The following is a 15,806-nucleotide window of genomic DNA, read 5'->3' as shown; positions in this document are numbered from 1 at the left end:
TATTTGTCATATATGACTACATTTATTTCAGACATAGTATAAACTTGGTTGATGTTTCTCTTGTGATTAAAACATATATTTCAGTGAGAACATATACTCGCCAGGTTTCTCGGATGATAACTAATATCCCTTTATTATTTTAAGGGAAGTACAAATTGAAAGTTTGTTTAATTTGGCCTCAATTTTGATTTCAATTTTGGATTTTGTTCTCTGATATTCAAAATCATTAAGGGTAATTTGGTATTAACAACCTCCTAAACTTTATATGATCCGATTCAATCTAAACCGTTCAATAAAATTAATTCACTTCAATATAAACCATTCAACAAAAGTAAGGAATTTATGTCGTTTTTAAAATCAAAATATGATCACATTTCATCCCTAAAAATACTATATTCAATCACGAAATCAATAATCAATAATATCCAAATAATATATTACGATTTTTCACTAATCACTAGAAATTTATATTTATAAGTTTAGGATATCAAATTTATTCCAATATTTTGTATAAAAACCAAATAAACCGATTGTTCACGGTAAACCGCGGGTTAAAACCTAGTTATGTTTAAAATGTTAATCACTATTTGAAAGTAGAATTGAACTAATGATCTTGGAAATCTACTATAAATACCATTAGACCATCATCAGTTTGGTTTTATAGTTTATATGTTACTCTTGCTACAAATATAATTATCAGACCAACTAGTTAGACTTTTTAACATTCAATCCAAAGTATATCATTAGACTTTTTTCTTTTTTTGGTGCGAATTGATTTTTTTATAAAACATATCAGTTTCTTATAATATGAACACAAAGTCACGAGGGGCAAAAGAAAAAGATGTATGAAAAATCGCCACGTTATGTTACATGTAGGAAGGCTTGACTTAGAAAATTATAAATTAATTATACTTTACTGCAAAAATTAGGTGAAACGACTATATTAATCAAGCATTTTCAACAAAAGTTTTGATGCAGTACCAACGTCTAATGTGTTGCCACATATGACTTGCAACTTCTAGGTGAGAAAGCGTAGGCCATAGTATATATGTAATAATCAATTTAATCCCTTAATTTATTTGTATGATATGAATAACACATTTTTAATCCTCCAATAGTTCAAAGATTGAACCATTAACAAACCAAACTTCTTTGATCCAAAGCTATTCACATATAATAAACATTATTGATTGGTAATGTGTTAAGTGCATGTGTTTTCATTCTTATAGAATCTTCTTGATTTTTGAGTACAGAAGTTTCATCAAGTAAATTAACTAATTAAGATAATGACAATATACTACTAAACTGTTGATTTGGCCACATTTCATTAAAAAATAAATTGAAAATGACGTCAAAACAAAGTCCCCCACATATATTATATTGATTGACCCGACTCGGTCTCCACAATGCTCATCCGGCTTTGATAAACCCATTAATTAGAGATTGAAAAAAAAAAATCCGATCAAACTCTACACATACATACACACTTTTCTGCTTACAATTTAATCAAATACACAAACATATGCATGAATATATACACAAATAGATAGTTTTTTTTTTTTCTGGTCAAAACACAAATACATAGTTACATCTGAAAATTGGTTTAGTTCTTGAAAACCGGAAAGGAGCCCCGGTTCTCTGTAACCGGGAATTTATTTAGACCGGAAGTGCATGAAGCTGAAGCTGAAGCTGAAGAAACAGAGGATGAATAAGGAGAAGTAAACGGTGAAGAGATCTTCTTCGAATTGAAAGAAGAAGGAAATATAGAGTCAGTGCCAACTTCTCTTTCTTCCTCCTTGATCGTGTCGAGTACCTTCGCCGTTCTTCGCCGCATCACCGTGACAAATTGCGGTGGCGCAACTTCCGTTATGAATCTTGCAAGTCTTGAGGTCGCCATGATCTTGAAAATTTAGGGATTAGAGATTGGTTATGAGTGATGTTGATGATGAGAGATGATGGACCGAGTTTGAGAGGATTTTTATAGTCGGTGACTTTGTAAAATGAAATTGTTTTAGTGATTTTTAACAATTATTTTGTATGGTGGATACTCATCGTAGACAAGATAATTTTATATTTTTCTTATTGTTATTGGGTTTTTAAAAGGACCAAGACTTCATAATCATAACACGTGTGTTTTTAGTTTTTACGTATTAAGGAGTAAACAATATAGAAGAAACAATTATGGTTGGTTCTAGGGGAGGTTATTTGTTTGGACTTTGGAGTAACAAATCCTATCAACTAAGCTATTAACAATGGAACAATGGCTGAATTTCTCTATATGCAACAAGAAAGAAAGAAGAGAGGTTTACTCACTTGATTTACTTTTAAAAATCAGTATATAGCTAGATATAAAAAAACAGTTTCGCATGTTAATTTGTTGTGAAGACTAAATTTCTCTCATGATTACCACAAGATTTGCCAAACATTGACTTCGTAATTTACTTTTAATGAGGAGTTGATTTGAAGGGTAATGTCAATTACTATTAAGTTTTATGGGTTTTCAGCTAAAACTTAATTGGTAATGAGTAGAGATAAGATTGGCTCATGTCCCTTATATATAATTCAAGTTCATTTCTACTTTTTTATTTATGAGATCTTTCTCCATATTTATAATTATTTCTGTAAATTCAGTAAATTTTAGGAAGAACTTTATTCGAGAGAACTAAAGAAACATGTCACATGAAAAATGTCGAAGAACTTCAAACTTAGTTAGAAACCAAAAACTGAAGTGGGAAATTTAGCGGTTAGTGCCGCCCATTTGCTTTTGGTATTAATTACATTGCCGTCTAACTTCAATGACCAAAAAGCAAGTTTCGTCGTCTTATTCTAAACCTGGCTCGAAAAGAACAAAGAAAAGAGAGTAATTATTACTCAAAAATATAAACCGAAAACTTGGTGTTCGTGTTTAAACTAACAAAATATATGAACTAGTGATGAAAATTACGATAAACACTATTCACAAAATGATGTTTTCACCAGCAGTGGAGTTAGTTGTTCATAACTTGTTTAATTTCCACTTTCCAGCAGTTAAAATAGCAAGGTTAAATCGTCTAAAAACCTATATTTGATAAATTAAACGTCTACATAATAAAATCACACGTTAGAAGAAAAAATCACTAACAAATAAGTGATGAAAAAATTCGTTCAAGAACCGTACTAATTACCAAAAACCGCTTTCGTCTATCACATATTGTTTTCACTCATTTCTATCTTTTAAAAATTGTTACTCTATGCATCTAATAATTCTTAAATCTTAATGAATAGACTACAAGTAATATTATCATATATCCTAGGCAATCACAAATCATACACTAGTAGTATTGGAAGTTTTAGATTGCTGAGTTTACCCGTTGCAAATTATAAGATTTCGTTGAACAAAAAATGACTTTAACACATTTACTTTTCAATGATTACTATACCCGTACGTGCACAAAAAGCAAGACGAGTCAAAATAAGTTAATACAACAAACTACAATATCGATCACATTGTCAAAGAAAGTAAACATACTGCATACACAAAAAATATCAAAGAAAGTAAACAAAAGAAACCCAACTTTCTTGAAAACTTAGTAAAGTCCTAATGCAGTGATATAACCTGTAGACTGGGGAATTTAAGTATTTATTATTTAAGAATCACAGTGCCTGGAAGTCAAAACAATGTTGGTGGTGTCTACATTTGAAATTTCACTTGCTTGCCTAACTTCATTACTTGGACCACCTTACCACATAAAGATAGTTACAAATTCTGTTAATCTTGTGATGTCTATTCTACATATACGGATCGACTTAAATCTAGGAAGACGTACAAATAGGGAAATGTTATAGGATATGGTGGTCATACACATAATACGTGTAACACCCTGAAGATCTGAGGACCACGCCATATCTATCATCTGATATATGCTTGAACTTCATTTTATTTTGGTTTCCAATGCTTCACCCTAAATTAGTATATGATTTAGAATATACTTATTTGTAACCTTATCTCAATATATACGTCAGTGAAAGCCAAAAGCCGTCACTGTTATAAACGGACCTTTCTCACGTATGCCGTAAGAGACACGGCACAATCCACCGGCTAAAGAACAGAGAGTTTTCAAACTTTTTGCCATCAACTTTTGCCCTAGTCGAGACAAAGGTTTTTGCAGAAACCACCAAACTTCTTCTTTTTATTTTCTATATTTGGAGGGTCCCTTGCCCACAAAATATAATTCCGAAAATGAAACGACATTTAAAGCGTAAAAAGAGCACATGCATCTTGTAATCTAGCCATCGGCCTCCTATACAATTTCACGCGGCTGCTTCGCTAATGAGACCATAAGCATGACGAACACAAACATATAATATTGAACTTAAAGTATAGCTAGACTCAAAGCAAAAGAGTTCTGATGAAACATATGGCCGGACTATGGGAGAAATATGTTGGGACAGAAAGAAGAGAGACTTTTGTCGTGGGAACTTGTTTAAGCTGAAGTTTTACGATCGCCAAAAAGAGCGAATAGCTGACTTATCATTTGAAGATATCAAGAAAGATAGAAAATGATATTAAGAAACTTTGGTTTGGGTTAGATCTAGAAAATATTAACGTTATTAATAGGCACATGAGAAATAATATCTGCTAAGGTTACTAGCTTCTGGTTTCGGTTTATCAGCAAATACAAAGTTCACTCTAGGGAACATAAGTCGTTTTGTGGGATCTTAGACTTTATTCATGCTTATAATATGATACTTTTGAGTTACGGATTAAGGGTTTGTCTTTCGCATGCACTGATTAATCCGATTATGTGATATCTGCATGTAATGAATCGCTTAACATATTTTTACTGTAAAAAGTGTTTTGAGGTTTGCAGAATCTAATTTTCGTGAAAATTGAATTGTTTCAGATTCCTTATTTTTTTATTCAAATAAAAATTAGTTACACATAAACTTAAAATTTCCATATACATAAACTTAAAATTTCCATATACTATATTTATGAGATAATGCAACACATGGTTGTTTAAATCATAAAAGGCCATGTTAAAAACCGATCGAAAAGACAAATGTAAACAACTTGCACCAATATGTCTTTTTTATCTCGATATGAATATAAGACTATCGCTATTTCATATAAAAGAAAAATATCGCTATTTAGCTTTTGTTTTTTGAGAGAAGAATGAAGGAAGACGCTAGCTTAATTATGAAAATTCTTTGATGTATGTCCAAAACATGCATTTAATTCATAAAGTTCTTAGTGCTGTCTTTTTTTTTGGTCCTTAGCATCATTTATCCAATTTACTTTTGAAATTAACAAGTATTAAGTGAATACTTTAATCATTTATAGAATTTTCATATGTTGCTACAAAATACTTTTAATTTTTAATTTTCATGAAAATAAAATGAGAACTAAAAAGAATGAGGACATTCTCGTCTATGCAACTCCTATATAAAAAGATAAACCCATCTTCCAATCCAAGTCAACACAACAATACTACAACACCCAAAACAAAGAAAAAGCTTCACTACTCCTAACTCTTTTGGTTCAGCCTAAGGAACACAAAACCCTTTGATAAAAATGGTTGATATCCAAAGCACCCGTTTCGTCTACCGACCAGACCAACAGGCTCTCTCACCTCAACCACGGACTCCATTCTCAGCCGTGACTGCGCACCGTGCTACAGCCATACGACAGTGCCGCCTCATGATCTCTGTCACAACCCTCGAAATGATCCTTGAGGAAGAGATAACACCAGAAGAAGGTCATCCAAGCATTGCCCCTGCGATGGATTCTCTTGCGGTGTTTCCGGTGACCTCTTGTTTCTAGGACATCAAGAAACAAGTCTCTTTTTTCTGTTTTTTACCGAAGTTGCAAGTGCCCTTTTAATAGTTAAGTTAGTGATGTTTGATGTCATTTATAGCTTGGTGTTTTGTTTTCAGAAGTCAGTTCAAGTTTTTCTTCTTCTTTTATAGTTTCCACCAGAAAATAATTAATCTTGTGAAACTGTTGTTTGAAAGTATGTTCTTATTGGTTTTCACAACCGAAAAGAACATATTTTTTCTTTGTTGAATTAATAAGAATTTACTTCTGTTATATTCTTATTAAAATATCTGTTTATTTGTTTTACCGGTTAATGCTTAGATGTTATCTTTCAGGTAGTTGAAGACTTGAAAGTTATGTAAACCAGTAAGATATATTTAATTTCTTAACCAAAATTTTAATCTTGATTTTTGATACTTAGATATAAATCGATATTTTGGTATAAAATTAAAGTATTTTTTTTTTTTAATTTTGAGGTGTAGACTCGAGAAAAAGAGGAATAAAAAGAGTGAATTGTCTATGTTTCTATTTTGTTAATAGTGGCGATTAGGTCTGAAAAAAATATTTGAAAACCAAAAACATAAACTAAATTGATCTAAAAAACAAATTGAACCGAATTTGGAATCGACAAAATAACGGATCCTAAACTCATGTATCCAAAAAATCATATTTGAACCTAGAACCAAATGAATATCCAAAATAGTAATTATATCTAAATTTGATATAACTTAGTCACTTAAAATTACAATTATAACTCCAAAAAATCAATCATTTTTAGACCAAAATAACCAATATATCCTAAACTTTTATGTATATTTATCAAAATTTAATTATTTTTAGTTTTTTTCCCAATACCAAAAATTATATACCAAAAATAGTAAGACTAATATAATCCAGTTACTTAAAATTAAAATTATAACTCTGATCATCTTTAGATCAAAATTACCAATATATCCTAAACTTTTAAGTATATTTATCATAACTATTATTATTTTTCCAAATATTTTGGATACACGAAACCAAACAGATCCGAACCCATGTACTGAAACCAAACCAAATTAAACTCGAATCAAACTTTTAAAATATTGAAACAGTTCCTAAAATCCTCTAACTTAATTACCCGAGCCCGAATGGAACTGATCCGAACCCATGTACTGAATGTCTAGGTCTAGCGGCGACATTATATACATCCGGGGTAACACAAGACAAGTATATCCGGTTTAATAAACCGATTCAATTTAATTCAACCAATAAACCGAGCCTGATTCGTTATTCGTTAAACCTTTGTCTCTAACAAGCTCAAATCCTACGACTGTTCTGTCTGTCTGTCCGCCACAATTCTAAAACCCTAATCTCACAAAAAACCCTAATCTCACAAAAACCCTCCTCTCTTCATCGACATCTCTCTTTCACTGCTTCAATGGCGTCTTTTGAGCGTTTTGACGACATGTGTGACCTGAGATTGAAACCTAAGATTCTCCGAAACCTTCTCTCCGAATATGTTCCCAACGAGAAGCAGCCTCTCACCAACTTTCTATCACTCTCCAAGGTTGTATCAACCATCTCCACACACAAGCTCTTATCTGAGTCTCCTCCAGCTTCAATTGACCAGAAGCTTCATGCTAAATCGAAATCAGCCGTTGATGATTGGGTTGCTAGATTATCAGCTTTGATTTCTTCTGATATGGTACCAATCGAAATCTTCAATTACTCTGTTTTTGGAATCAAATTAATTTATGTGAAAGGTTTCGACTTTGGTGTTAATTTTTTCTTGTTGTTGTTATAGCCGGATAAAAGCTGGGTGGGTATTTGTTTGATTGGAGTAACATGTCAAGAATGTAGCTCAGATCGTTTCTTTAAGTCATACTCTGTTTGGTTTAACAGTTTATTATCACATCTTAAGGTATGTTTTGGCTCTCTCTATGGTGAGATTTGTTCCATCTTCTACCAATTTGTTTTGAAAGTTTAATGTTTTGTTTTTGTTTAAATCAGAATCCAGCAAGTTCTAGAATTGTCCGAGTGGCTTCATGTACCTCAATCTCTGATCTACTTACAAGGTATGGACAAACTTGTGTCTGCTCTACTTGGCTTTTCCAATTTTTTTTGCTATTCGTTATCTTCAATTTCCTCTGTTTCGTGTTTGATAATGAAGTCTATGTACATCAGATTGATTTAGTGTTTAGAGCTATGAATGATGTACTCTGCGGAGACTGTAATTTTATAGCTTCTTTTACTTCTATTGTTAACTGTTTGGTTTTTGTAGAATGAGATTTGTCATATTGCACATCATTTTTCCACTCTTATGTTGATATAATTTCCTTGGTATTGCCTTTCAAGCTTTTTGTAACTAGGACTTTTGGAAATCTAAGATGCTTTTTTTAAATATTCAATCAGGCTGTCTAGATTTTCGAATACGAAGAAAGATGCAGTTTCACACGCTTCGAAACTAATCCTGCCTATCATTAAATTATTGGATGAAGATTCTTCAGAAGCACTATTGGTAAGTGCCACATTTAAGAATGCCTTAAGTTTTTCTTTTGATTCAGTAATATTATGTCCTCTAGATGGTGCCCTTTCGGTTTGAAGATTATTTTTATTCCATAACACTCTTGAAGTCAACCTGGAATTATAAAAGTAAAAGTTAGCATCATTCCTATTGGTTTTGTGCCAAGACTGTTTTACCACTTCGATTTAGATGTTTAACATGTAGAGTTATGCATTAGTTCCTCTATTTGAATTACTTTTAGCAGAATCATTACCTACTAGACCTGCTAATTGTTATGACCAACACTAATTCTGCTCATGTCATTAATGATTGGTATTGAATGTGCAGGAAGGCATTGTCCATCTGCTAAGTACAATTGTACTCTTGTTTCCTGCTGCCTTCCACAGTAATTATGACAAGGTCAGCTCTCTTCGCTTCTAATTTCCTGAACTTATTAGCATTAGTATTTTGATAGCTACTTGACAACAGTTCATAGTCTAATGAATACACGCACATGTGCCTAGGTGGTAACATAAATATTTGAAAAATGTCTGGTGACTATGATAGTGTACTTTGAGTTTATTTGAAATGCTATTCCTTGCAGATTGAAGCCGCTATTGCCTCCAAAATATTTTCGGCGAAAACCAGTTCTAATATGTTAAAGGTATTCATCTTTTTATATATTCTCTATTAACTAAGCAAGAAAATATTAACGTGCACTTCTTTCTTTTTATATCAACCTTCAGAAATTTGCCCACTTTCTAGCATTGCTCCCCAAAGCTAAAGGTGACGAGGGCACCTGGTCCTTGATGATGCAAAAGCTGCTGATATCTATAAACGTACATTTAAATAATTTTTTCCAAGGTCTAGAAGAAGGTAATTTGTTAATTTCTTTGTTCTTTTCGTTTGTTTTCGGCTATAGAGTTTCCCTGAGAGAACACGGTGACATGCGTTGCAGAAACAAAAGGAACAAAAGCAATCCAACGATTGACTCCTCCTGGAAAAGACTCTCCTTTGCCCCTCGGAGGTCAAAATGGGGGTTTGGATGATGCATCATGGAACTCTGAACAATTGATTGTATCCAGAGTTTCTGCACTTATGTTCTGCACCTCAACGATGTTAACTACCTCGTACAAATCCAAGGTAGTGAGATATCTTTTTCTGTTGGATTATTTATGATTCCTCTAAATTTTAGACCTGGAGAGAGTTAGCTTTTTCGTACGTAGTCGTAAATCGATAGGTGTGCAATTTGGGTGTCTAGATTAAGGATCACTGTTAAAGCATCAAGTTAAGCATGCCCTTGCTTATGCCGTGTCCAAAGTTTGGATTGCTGCTCAGCAGACTCCTTCCGACTCTCGTGATATGTGCTACTACGTAATCCAGACATCTCATTTGCGTCTGAAAAATTCTGATATTCGTTCTTTTAACCTTCAGATTAATATTCCAGTTGGCTCATTGTTATCCCTTGTTGAGCGAGTGCTGTTGGTGAACGGCTCTCTACCTCGAGCCATGTCACCCTTCATGACAGGGATCCAACAAGAATTGGTTTGTGCAGAACTTCCAGCTTTGCATTCGTCTGCTCTGGAACTCTTGTGCGCTACTTTAAAGAGTATCCGCAGGTAAACCGGTCTCCCTTTATTTAATCTAGATTGTTTTTACCTTCATTGGCGAAAACTATATATTTTACATGTCAAACACATTAAATATTATATTTCAACTGAAACCTGACCTTAATTTCATTGACACTGACAATTGAGGAGTTGTTCCTTTGGTAGTTTATGTCTTGCTGAAAATAGTTTCGCAATTCTCGTTTTTCCAAATAATGGATTGTTACTAGTTACCACACCTTCCCGTGTCTTAGGAACTAAACAACATCCTCATATTGATTCATTTTGTAGCCAACTTTTACCATATGCTGCATCTGTGGTGAGACTTGTTAGTAGCTACTTCAGGAAATGTTCATTGCCAGAATTGAGGATAAAGCTCTACTCAATCACTACAACCTTACTCAAATCCATGGGTATAGGTAATTTCACAAGATCTTGCCTTTGATGTGATGAAAATATAAGATCATTTCTGCTAACATACTTCTCTGACCAGGAATGGCAATGCAACTGGCACAGGAAGTTGTCATTAATGCCTCTGTGGATCTAGACCAGACAAGTTTAGAAGCATTTGATGTGGCATCTAGCAAAAACCCCTCGCTTACTAATGGAGCTCTTCTTCAGGCTTGCAGTAAAAAAAGGAAGCATTCAGGAGTCGAGGCAGAAAATTCTGTTTTTGAATTGAGAATCCCTCACAATCACTTGAGAAGCCCGATTTCATTGAAAATAGCATCTCTTGAGGCACTGGAAACACTTCTCACCATTGTAAGCTCTTTTAACTCTTTACTATCAAAATTCAGCTTTTTGTCGACACTGTTGAAAACTTAGTAGAAAGTTATTAGTTACTTGAATCCTACTTATAATCACCATAGTTCTTCTTTGTGATTATGTTATAACAATATGATAGGTTATCAAATATCTTCTTTTCTTTTGGGTTTCAGGGTGGTGCATTGGGATCGGATAGCTGGAGAGAGTCTGTTGATAATCTTCTTCTGACCACTGCAACAAATGCCTGTGAAGGGAGATGGGCCAATGCTGAAACCTACCATTGTTTACCCAATAAGTCTACGACGGATCTAGTTGAGTTTCAGCTTGCAGCACTCCGTGCCTTTTCGGCATCTCTCGTTTCTCCATCACGAGTACGCCCTGCATTTTTAGCTGAAGGACTTGAGCTTTTCAGAACAGGTAACTAAGATTGTTGGCATGAATTAAAACTAAGCTTTAAACCGCAGAGATCTAGAGTAGTTGATGCTTATATATCGGCTTTGAACAGGTAAACTTCAGGCAGGAATGAAAGTTGCTGGATTCTGTGCTCACGCTCTCATGTCCCTTGAAGTTGTTATACATCCGAGGGCACTTCCACTCGATGGCCTCCCGACACTTAGCAACCGATTTCCAGAGAGCAATTCTTTTGGCAGCGAAAAACACAACACACCTAATCTTAATAAGTTGAATGTTATTGCTCATGATGGTGATGATCTAGGCAATAGATGGCAGGCAAAGGCGGATGTTCCTTCTAACAATGCGATTCAGAGAACCTTAGACACGACTTTACCTCTCCAAGAGAGCAACAGATTGAAAGTTGGGAATGATTTAGCTACTGTCGTGTCTTTGAGTGTCCAAGATCATACAGATATAGTTGCATCAGAGAATGGTCAACAAGCTGATGTGCCTGAGAAGGTTCCTGAGGAATCTCTAGGACCGGTTACAGACAAAGATGTTACGGCTCCCAAAGATGGGTATGAAGAAGTGGTGAGTGGGACTCAAGAGGGAGAGGATTTAGCGGTTAAAGACAGTCTGATGGAGGAAGCATCAATTGGTAAGAAGATAGAGTCCTTAGGGGAATCTGATGATGATCCTATTCCTAGTCTTCAGGAAGGTGATTTTCTCTCCTCTTCTTCTGATTCTGATTCTGATATTGAATCGTAATGCAAGACAAAAGAGTTCACAACCGTCTTAGAAGAATTTTGTTTCTAAGTTAAAGTTTTGATTATACAATTATACCTCTTTTTTACTTGTAAGATGTTTCAAATATGTGAGAGTTTAATTCCTTCCGAGAGTTTTTGTTTCTATTGTACACCAGTTTCAATTACTCACTAACATTGCAGCCAAAGCAGCCACAGAACCGAAATAACGATCGTGGTATATGAAGTTGATTTCTTCCATCTAGATCTTCCTAAGGCTAAGAGATTAACCAACTCCTTACTTTACCTTTGTGCTTAACTCGATTGAGAAACAAGTTTAACAAATATATAACGCTAAAAATGGATACATAAGTATAAATTTTATCAGCTTGAGTTGCTCTAAATCACAAACCCTTATCAGTCCTCACTTGCTAGTTTACTAGTTTTAGCTCAAAACCTGAACTTTATTCGGCAGAGCTACAAGGGAAAATTGCTAAGGATTCACTAAGAAACACATATCTAGAGATACAAGCGATGAACAGAGGGGAAGGAAGAAGCAGAGAATGGGTCATACACAAAGAAAACGTAATACTGAATTGTCACTTTTCATTAAATATCAAAATGGATCAGAGATGGCAGGCCATAACAGAGTCAAAACAACAGTCTACAAAAACTTGGGAAACTGAATATAGAAGAAGAAGAAGAACCAGACCACATGAACACAGACATTCCTTGAAGCTTTCTCCATCCTCCTGCATTATGATTCAATCCAACATAGACAGTTACACACCACATTATCTAACAAAAGATCACAGCTTAAAAAGAATTACGAATAGGTTCATGAAACTTACATATCTTGTTGAAGGCAACAATGTCACAGCTCTGGACATATTCATTGATCGGTTCAACAGTGAGTTGCTCTTCGATCATGGTGTCAATAGAGACAAGGTCGTCAACAATGGTGCACAAAATCTGCAACTTCTTGATACCATAACCAACTGGGACAAGCTTTGATGCTCCCCAAAACAAACCTTCCATCTGAATGGACTTCACAGCTTCCTCAAGCTTCTTCATGTCAGTCTCATCATCCCACGGTTTGATATCAATCAAAACTGAGGACTTTCCAGCTAATGAAGAATAATAAAAACAATGAGAAATCCAAGACATCTTCATATCATTCATATAAATTACAAGGGTAGAACAAAACCCAAACTTACATTCCTTCTTCTTTGTAGATGCCTTGACAGAAGCTGCTCTCTCTTCAGCAGCTTTCTTTTCCTCTTCGGTCTCCTCTCCGAAAAGGTCAACATCATCATCATCTTCTTCATCAGCCGCAGCATCCTACAAAACACACACATTCATATGAAATCTCCCCAATGCACAACTTTACAAAAACATTATGAGAAAACATAGAGACGATCAAGCATACCTTAGAATCAGCTGCAGGGGGAGTAGCAACAGCCTCCTCAGTGATAGGAGCTGATCCCTCAACAATGACACCGCTTCCTTCAGCAGAGACACCACTGTATATAGAAACATGATTATAACGAAACAATATTAGATTAATCCAGATTCCAGACAGCTAAAAACTTTAATCCATTAGTAAATGGAAAACAATAGAAGGTAATCAAGCTTACGAGATCCTCAAGAGGGCATCAATGTGATTGTACCAACGAGAAGCGTTCACATACTGTGAAGTTGGGGGCTTTGCAAGAGCTGCAAAGACGGTGATATCATCCTTTGAAGCCTGGTATCTATAAGCATACACAAAGGAAACTAATTATTACTCTTTTTGTTCAAAAAGGTAGAGATTAAGGATCTAATCTATTAGAGATGTTAACAACTTAATTGAGACAACACTTGAAAAAAAAGACAAATTTAAGAAATTGAAACTTACCCAGTAATGTAACTGCGAGTGAGAAGATGCTCGTCGAGCTTCTTCAATCCAGCATCAGAGTTAAGGTTAGGGAATGCTGCCATAGTTTCCGAAGCTCGAACCTTTTTCACTGATATAAAAAGCAGACAAGATCAGATCAACTACTAAAACCCCAACGATTCAGCAAAAACGAAACTTTATTTTGCTAAAAGACAGATCACAATTAGAAGCAAAGAACAACATCGAAAATTGATTCACTAAGACATCACTTAAGAGTTCCTAATCATGGGGATCAAAATACTCAAACTTCGAATTTCCAATCAAATACTATTATGACCATGGCTACTTTGAGATCGAAACAAACCTAATAGGAGGCGTAAGAACAAAAGATCTTACGGGAGAAATCGAAGAACAAACCTGAGCTAAAAGGCGCAGTCTTTGAAGATGAAGAGTGAAGGAGGAGGCAGAAGAGGATGGCGCAGAGTTCTCATAGGTACTTATTTAAGCTTCTAGGTTTTTCTTTAGTGGGCCTATATGTGGCCCAATTATCTCCTCAGTTAGGCCTTCTCTTTTATCTTGGTGGGCTTTACAAAAAAAAATCAATAAACCGGTTAAGATCTACACGATAGAGCATCAAGAAAACAATTCATAATTCTTCTGTCTATGAATGAAAGATAGTCATGTTTAAGTGAACCATGAGAAGTGTATATGGACCCAAATTTCCAGAGTGTCAGTTAGGAATAAATTAGCATTGTACTCAGAAATCAAAACTGTTAAAAAAAGTGGTAACAAGAAAAAATCTATAGAATTATTAATAAGGTAGTTTAGAATGATTTATGGAAAGATTAGATGTGTATGTATCTTACAAAATTCATCAATTTTCCTCTCTGATTAGTTGTCACTTTTTTCAGTTTTTCTCTTTTAAATTGTCATTTACTAACAAAATAATAAATTGAATTCATTTTGAAAATGATAGGTCACCCAATTTGTTTAATGTATAAGAAACTATCTAATATGTGGATATTAGTTATATTATCACCAAAAATGGCAAGCTACCCAAGCAAAATCGCAATATCGCTACAATGGCTGCATGTCTTGTTGGTTCGGTTCAAGATAATAAAGTTCTCTACATATTCTATTGATTCTTGTATCTAAAAGTTTATAGGCACAAACGATGCATCCGATGTAAACATGTTTTCTCGAATAAATTTTAAATTTTATTCAAAAAAAAAAAAAAAATCGCAATATCAAGTTCTTACTATTTTCTAAAGATGGAGTTGAGACCATTTGTTGGATCTCACATGCATAACGCCAAGAAAATCTAGTATACATACCAAGTTTTCATGTTTACAAACAGACACCACTTTAATATATATTTTACTAGTTATCTTTTTCAAAGTATTATTAGTTATTTATCACATAAAATAAATATAACATTCACGTACAAAAAAACTAAAATTTACAAAACCTTTACCCAAGAAAAAAAAACACTTTACAAAATCTATACACTTATGATATACATATGTTTTTATATAGTTTCTTAACACCTATTCTGATACGTCTAAGAAGTTGCATGTATGTTTTAGTCGTTGTAAAAAAGATTTGTTCAACTTTTCTATATTCTTATCACTTCTTTTTGTAAAAACAAAAAGCTATAAATTTTGTGGGGAAAAAAGTAACAAGATATAGTTTGGCCAAAGATGTACTTTGGTTTCTTTTAAAATTCCTCCTTGTTGAGAAAAAGGATTTCAGATTCCAATTGAGTTCCAACATTCTGGTTCAAATGCTTCTTTTCATAATCATTTTAAAGGAAGACTTTTTTTTTCCGGAACATACAGGTTTAATTCAATTTCAGAACTATATTATATCCTCAAACTTCTGTCTATATAACACTTTTAATGTAAACTTTCCTAAAACAATTATATCCATGTTATTTTATCGAAGCACAAAAGACATAGAGAATTCTTTTGGCCCTTTTTAAAAATTTGATGAGTGATCAACTTCATCGGCTGATCATTCCAAATATCCTGACTGATTTTTATTTTTCTTAAGGTAAATATAATCGACATTATTAGATTGATCGAATCGAACTCTAGTATTCTACTGTAATCTCTTAGTCTCACCTCATACAATCGTTGTG

General features: G+C 34.0%; 4 protein-coding genes across 6 annotated transcripts; 2 read left to right on the top strand and 2 right to left on the bottom strand.

Moving 5' to 3' along the window:
• Positions 1-1,226: 1,226 nt before the first annotated feature.
• On the bottom strand, positions 1,227-2,142 carry AT1G30260 (galactosyltransferase family protein). The gene has a single exon (NM_102765.4). It carries the CDS (start codon positions 1,895-1,897, stop codon positions 1,604-1,606), a length of 294 nt encoding a protein of 97 aa, NP_564352.1. The 5' UTR covers positions 1,898-2,142; the 3' UTR covers positions 1,227-1,603.
• A 3,263-nt stretch (positions 2,143-5,405) lies between these two features.
• AT1G30250 (uncharacterized protein) lies at positions 5,406-6,214 on the top strand. The gene has a single exon (NM_102764.3). It carries the CDS (start codon positions 5,555-5,557, stop codon positions 5,801-5,803), a length of 249 nt encoding a protein of 82 aa, NP_174316.2. The 5' UTR covers positions 5,406-5,554; the 3' UTR covers positions 5,804-6,214.
• A 646-nt stretch (positions 6,215-6,860) lies between these two features.
• AT1G30240 (proline-, glutamic acid/leucine-rich protein) lies at positions 6,861-12,025 on the top strand. 2 transcript variants are annotated; one of them, NM_001084159.2, is made up of 13 exons: positions 6,861-7,484; positions 7,584-7,700; positions 7,790-7,854; positions 8,192-8,297; positions 8,631-8,702; positions 8,887-8,946; positions 9,029-9,158; positions 9,241-9,425; positions 9,717-9,901; positions 10,181-10,308; positions 10,383-10,651; positions 10,828-11,071; positions 11,160-12,025. In NM_001084159.2, the coding sequence occupies exons 1-13, from the start codon at positions 7,218-7,220 to the stop codon at positions 11,813-11,815; spliced, it is 2,484 nt and encodes an 827-aa protein (NP_001077628.1). In that variant the 5' UTR covers positions 6,861-7,217; the 3' UTR covers positions 11,816-12,025. The 2 variants fall into 2 exon arrangements, with proteins under 2 accessions (NP_001077628.1, NP_174315.2); NM_102763.3 differs by having other exon boundaries at positions 7,121-7,484; positions 10,181-10,302; positions 11,160-11,957.
• An 89-nt stretch (positions 12,026-12,114) lies between these two features.
• eEF-1Bb1 (translation elongation factor EF1B/ribosomal protein S6 family protein) lies at positions 12,115-14,178 on the bottom strand. Of its 2 annotated transcripts, none has more exons than NM_102762.5 (7): positions 14,084-14,178; positions 13,688-13,796; positions 13,428-13,544; positions 13,220-13,313; positions 13,008-13,131; positions 12,642-12,917; positions 12,115-12,542 (listed from the first exon to the last, which is right to left on the bottom strand). In NM_102762.5, coding segments are annotated over exons 2-7 (696 nt in total). In that variant the 5' UTR covers positions 13,771-13,796; positions 14,084-14,178; the 3' UTR covers positions 12,115-12,540. The 2 variants fall into 2 exon arrangements, with proteins under 2 accessions (NP_174314.2, NP_001077627.1); NM_001084158.1 differs by having other exon boundaries at positions 12,274-12,539; positions 12,638-12,917; positions 14,084-14,142.
• Positions 14,179-15,806: the final 1,628 nt, after the last annotated feature.

The sequence above is a fragment of the Arabidopsis thaliana genome, assembly GCF_000001735.4.
Source record: "Arabidopsis thaliana chromosome 1 sequence".
Taxonomy (NCBI): domain Eukaryota; kingdom Viridiplantae; phylum Streptophyta; class Magnoliopsida; order Brassicales; family Brassicaceae; genus Arabidopsis; species Arabidopsis thaliana.
Note: the sequence above shows the minus strand (reverse complement) of the source record. Positions and strands in the feature narration are given on the sequence as shown.

Bases quoted from the DNA above. Each gene is read 5' to 3' on its own strand.
- AT1G30260 (NM_102765.4), bottom strand. From the start codon at position 1,897: ATGGCGACCTCAAGACTTGCAAGATTCATAACGGAAGTTGCGCCACCG.
- AT1G30250 (NM_102764.3), top strand. From the start codon at position 5,555: ATGGTTGATATCCAAAGCACCCGTTTCGTCTACCGACCAGACCAACAG.
- AT1G30240 (NM_001084159.2), top strand. From the start codon at position 7,218: ATGGCGTCTTTTGAGCGTTTTGACGACATGTGTGACCTGAGATTGAAA. The intron at 8,703-8,886 runs GTCAGCTCTCTT...TATTCCTTGCAG, and splicing joins TCCACAGTAATTATGACAAG to ATTGAAGCCGCTATTGCCTC. The intron at 9,159-9,240 runs GTAATTTGTTAA...CATGCGTTGCAG, and splicing joins TTTCCAAGGTCTAGAAGAAG to AAACAAAAGGAACAAAAGCA.
- eEF-1Bb1 (NM_001084158.1), bottom strand. From the start codon at position 13,770: ATGGCAGCATTCCCTAACCTTAACTCTGATGCTGGATTGAAGAAGCTC. The intron at 13,314-13,427 runs GTAAGCTTGATT...TTCTATATACAG, and splicing joins GATGCCCTCTTGAGGATCTC to TGGTGTCTCTGCTGAAGGAA. The intron at 12,540-12,637 runs GTTTCATGAACC...ATAATGCAGGAG, and splicing joins GCCTTCAACAAGATATGTAA to GATGGAGAAAGCTTCAAGGA.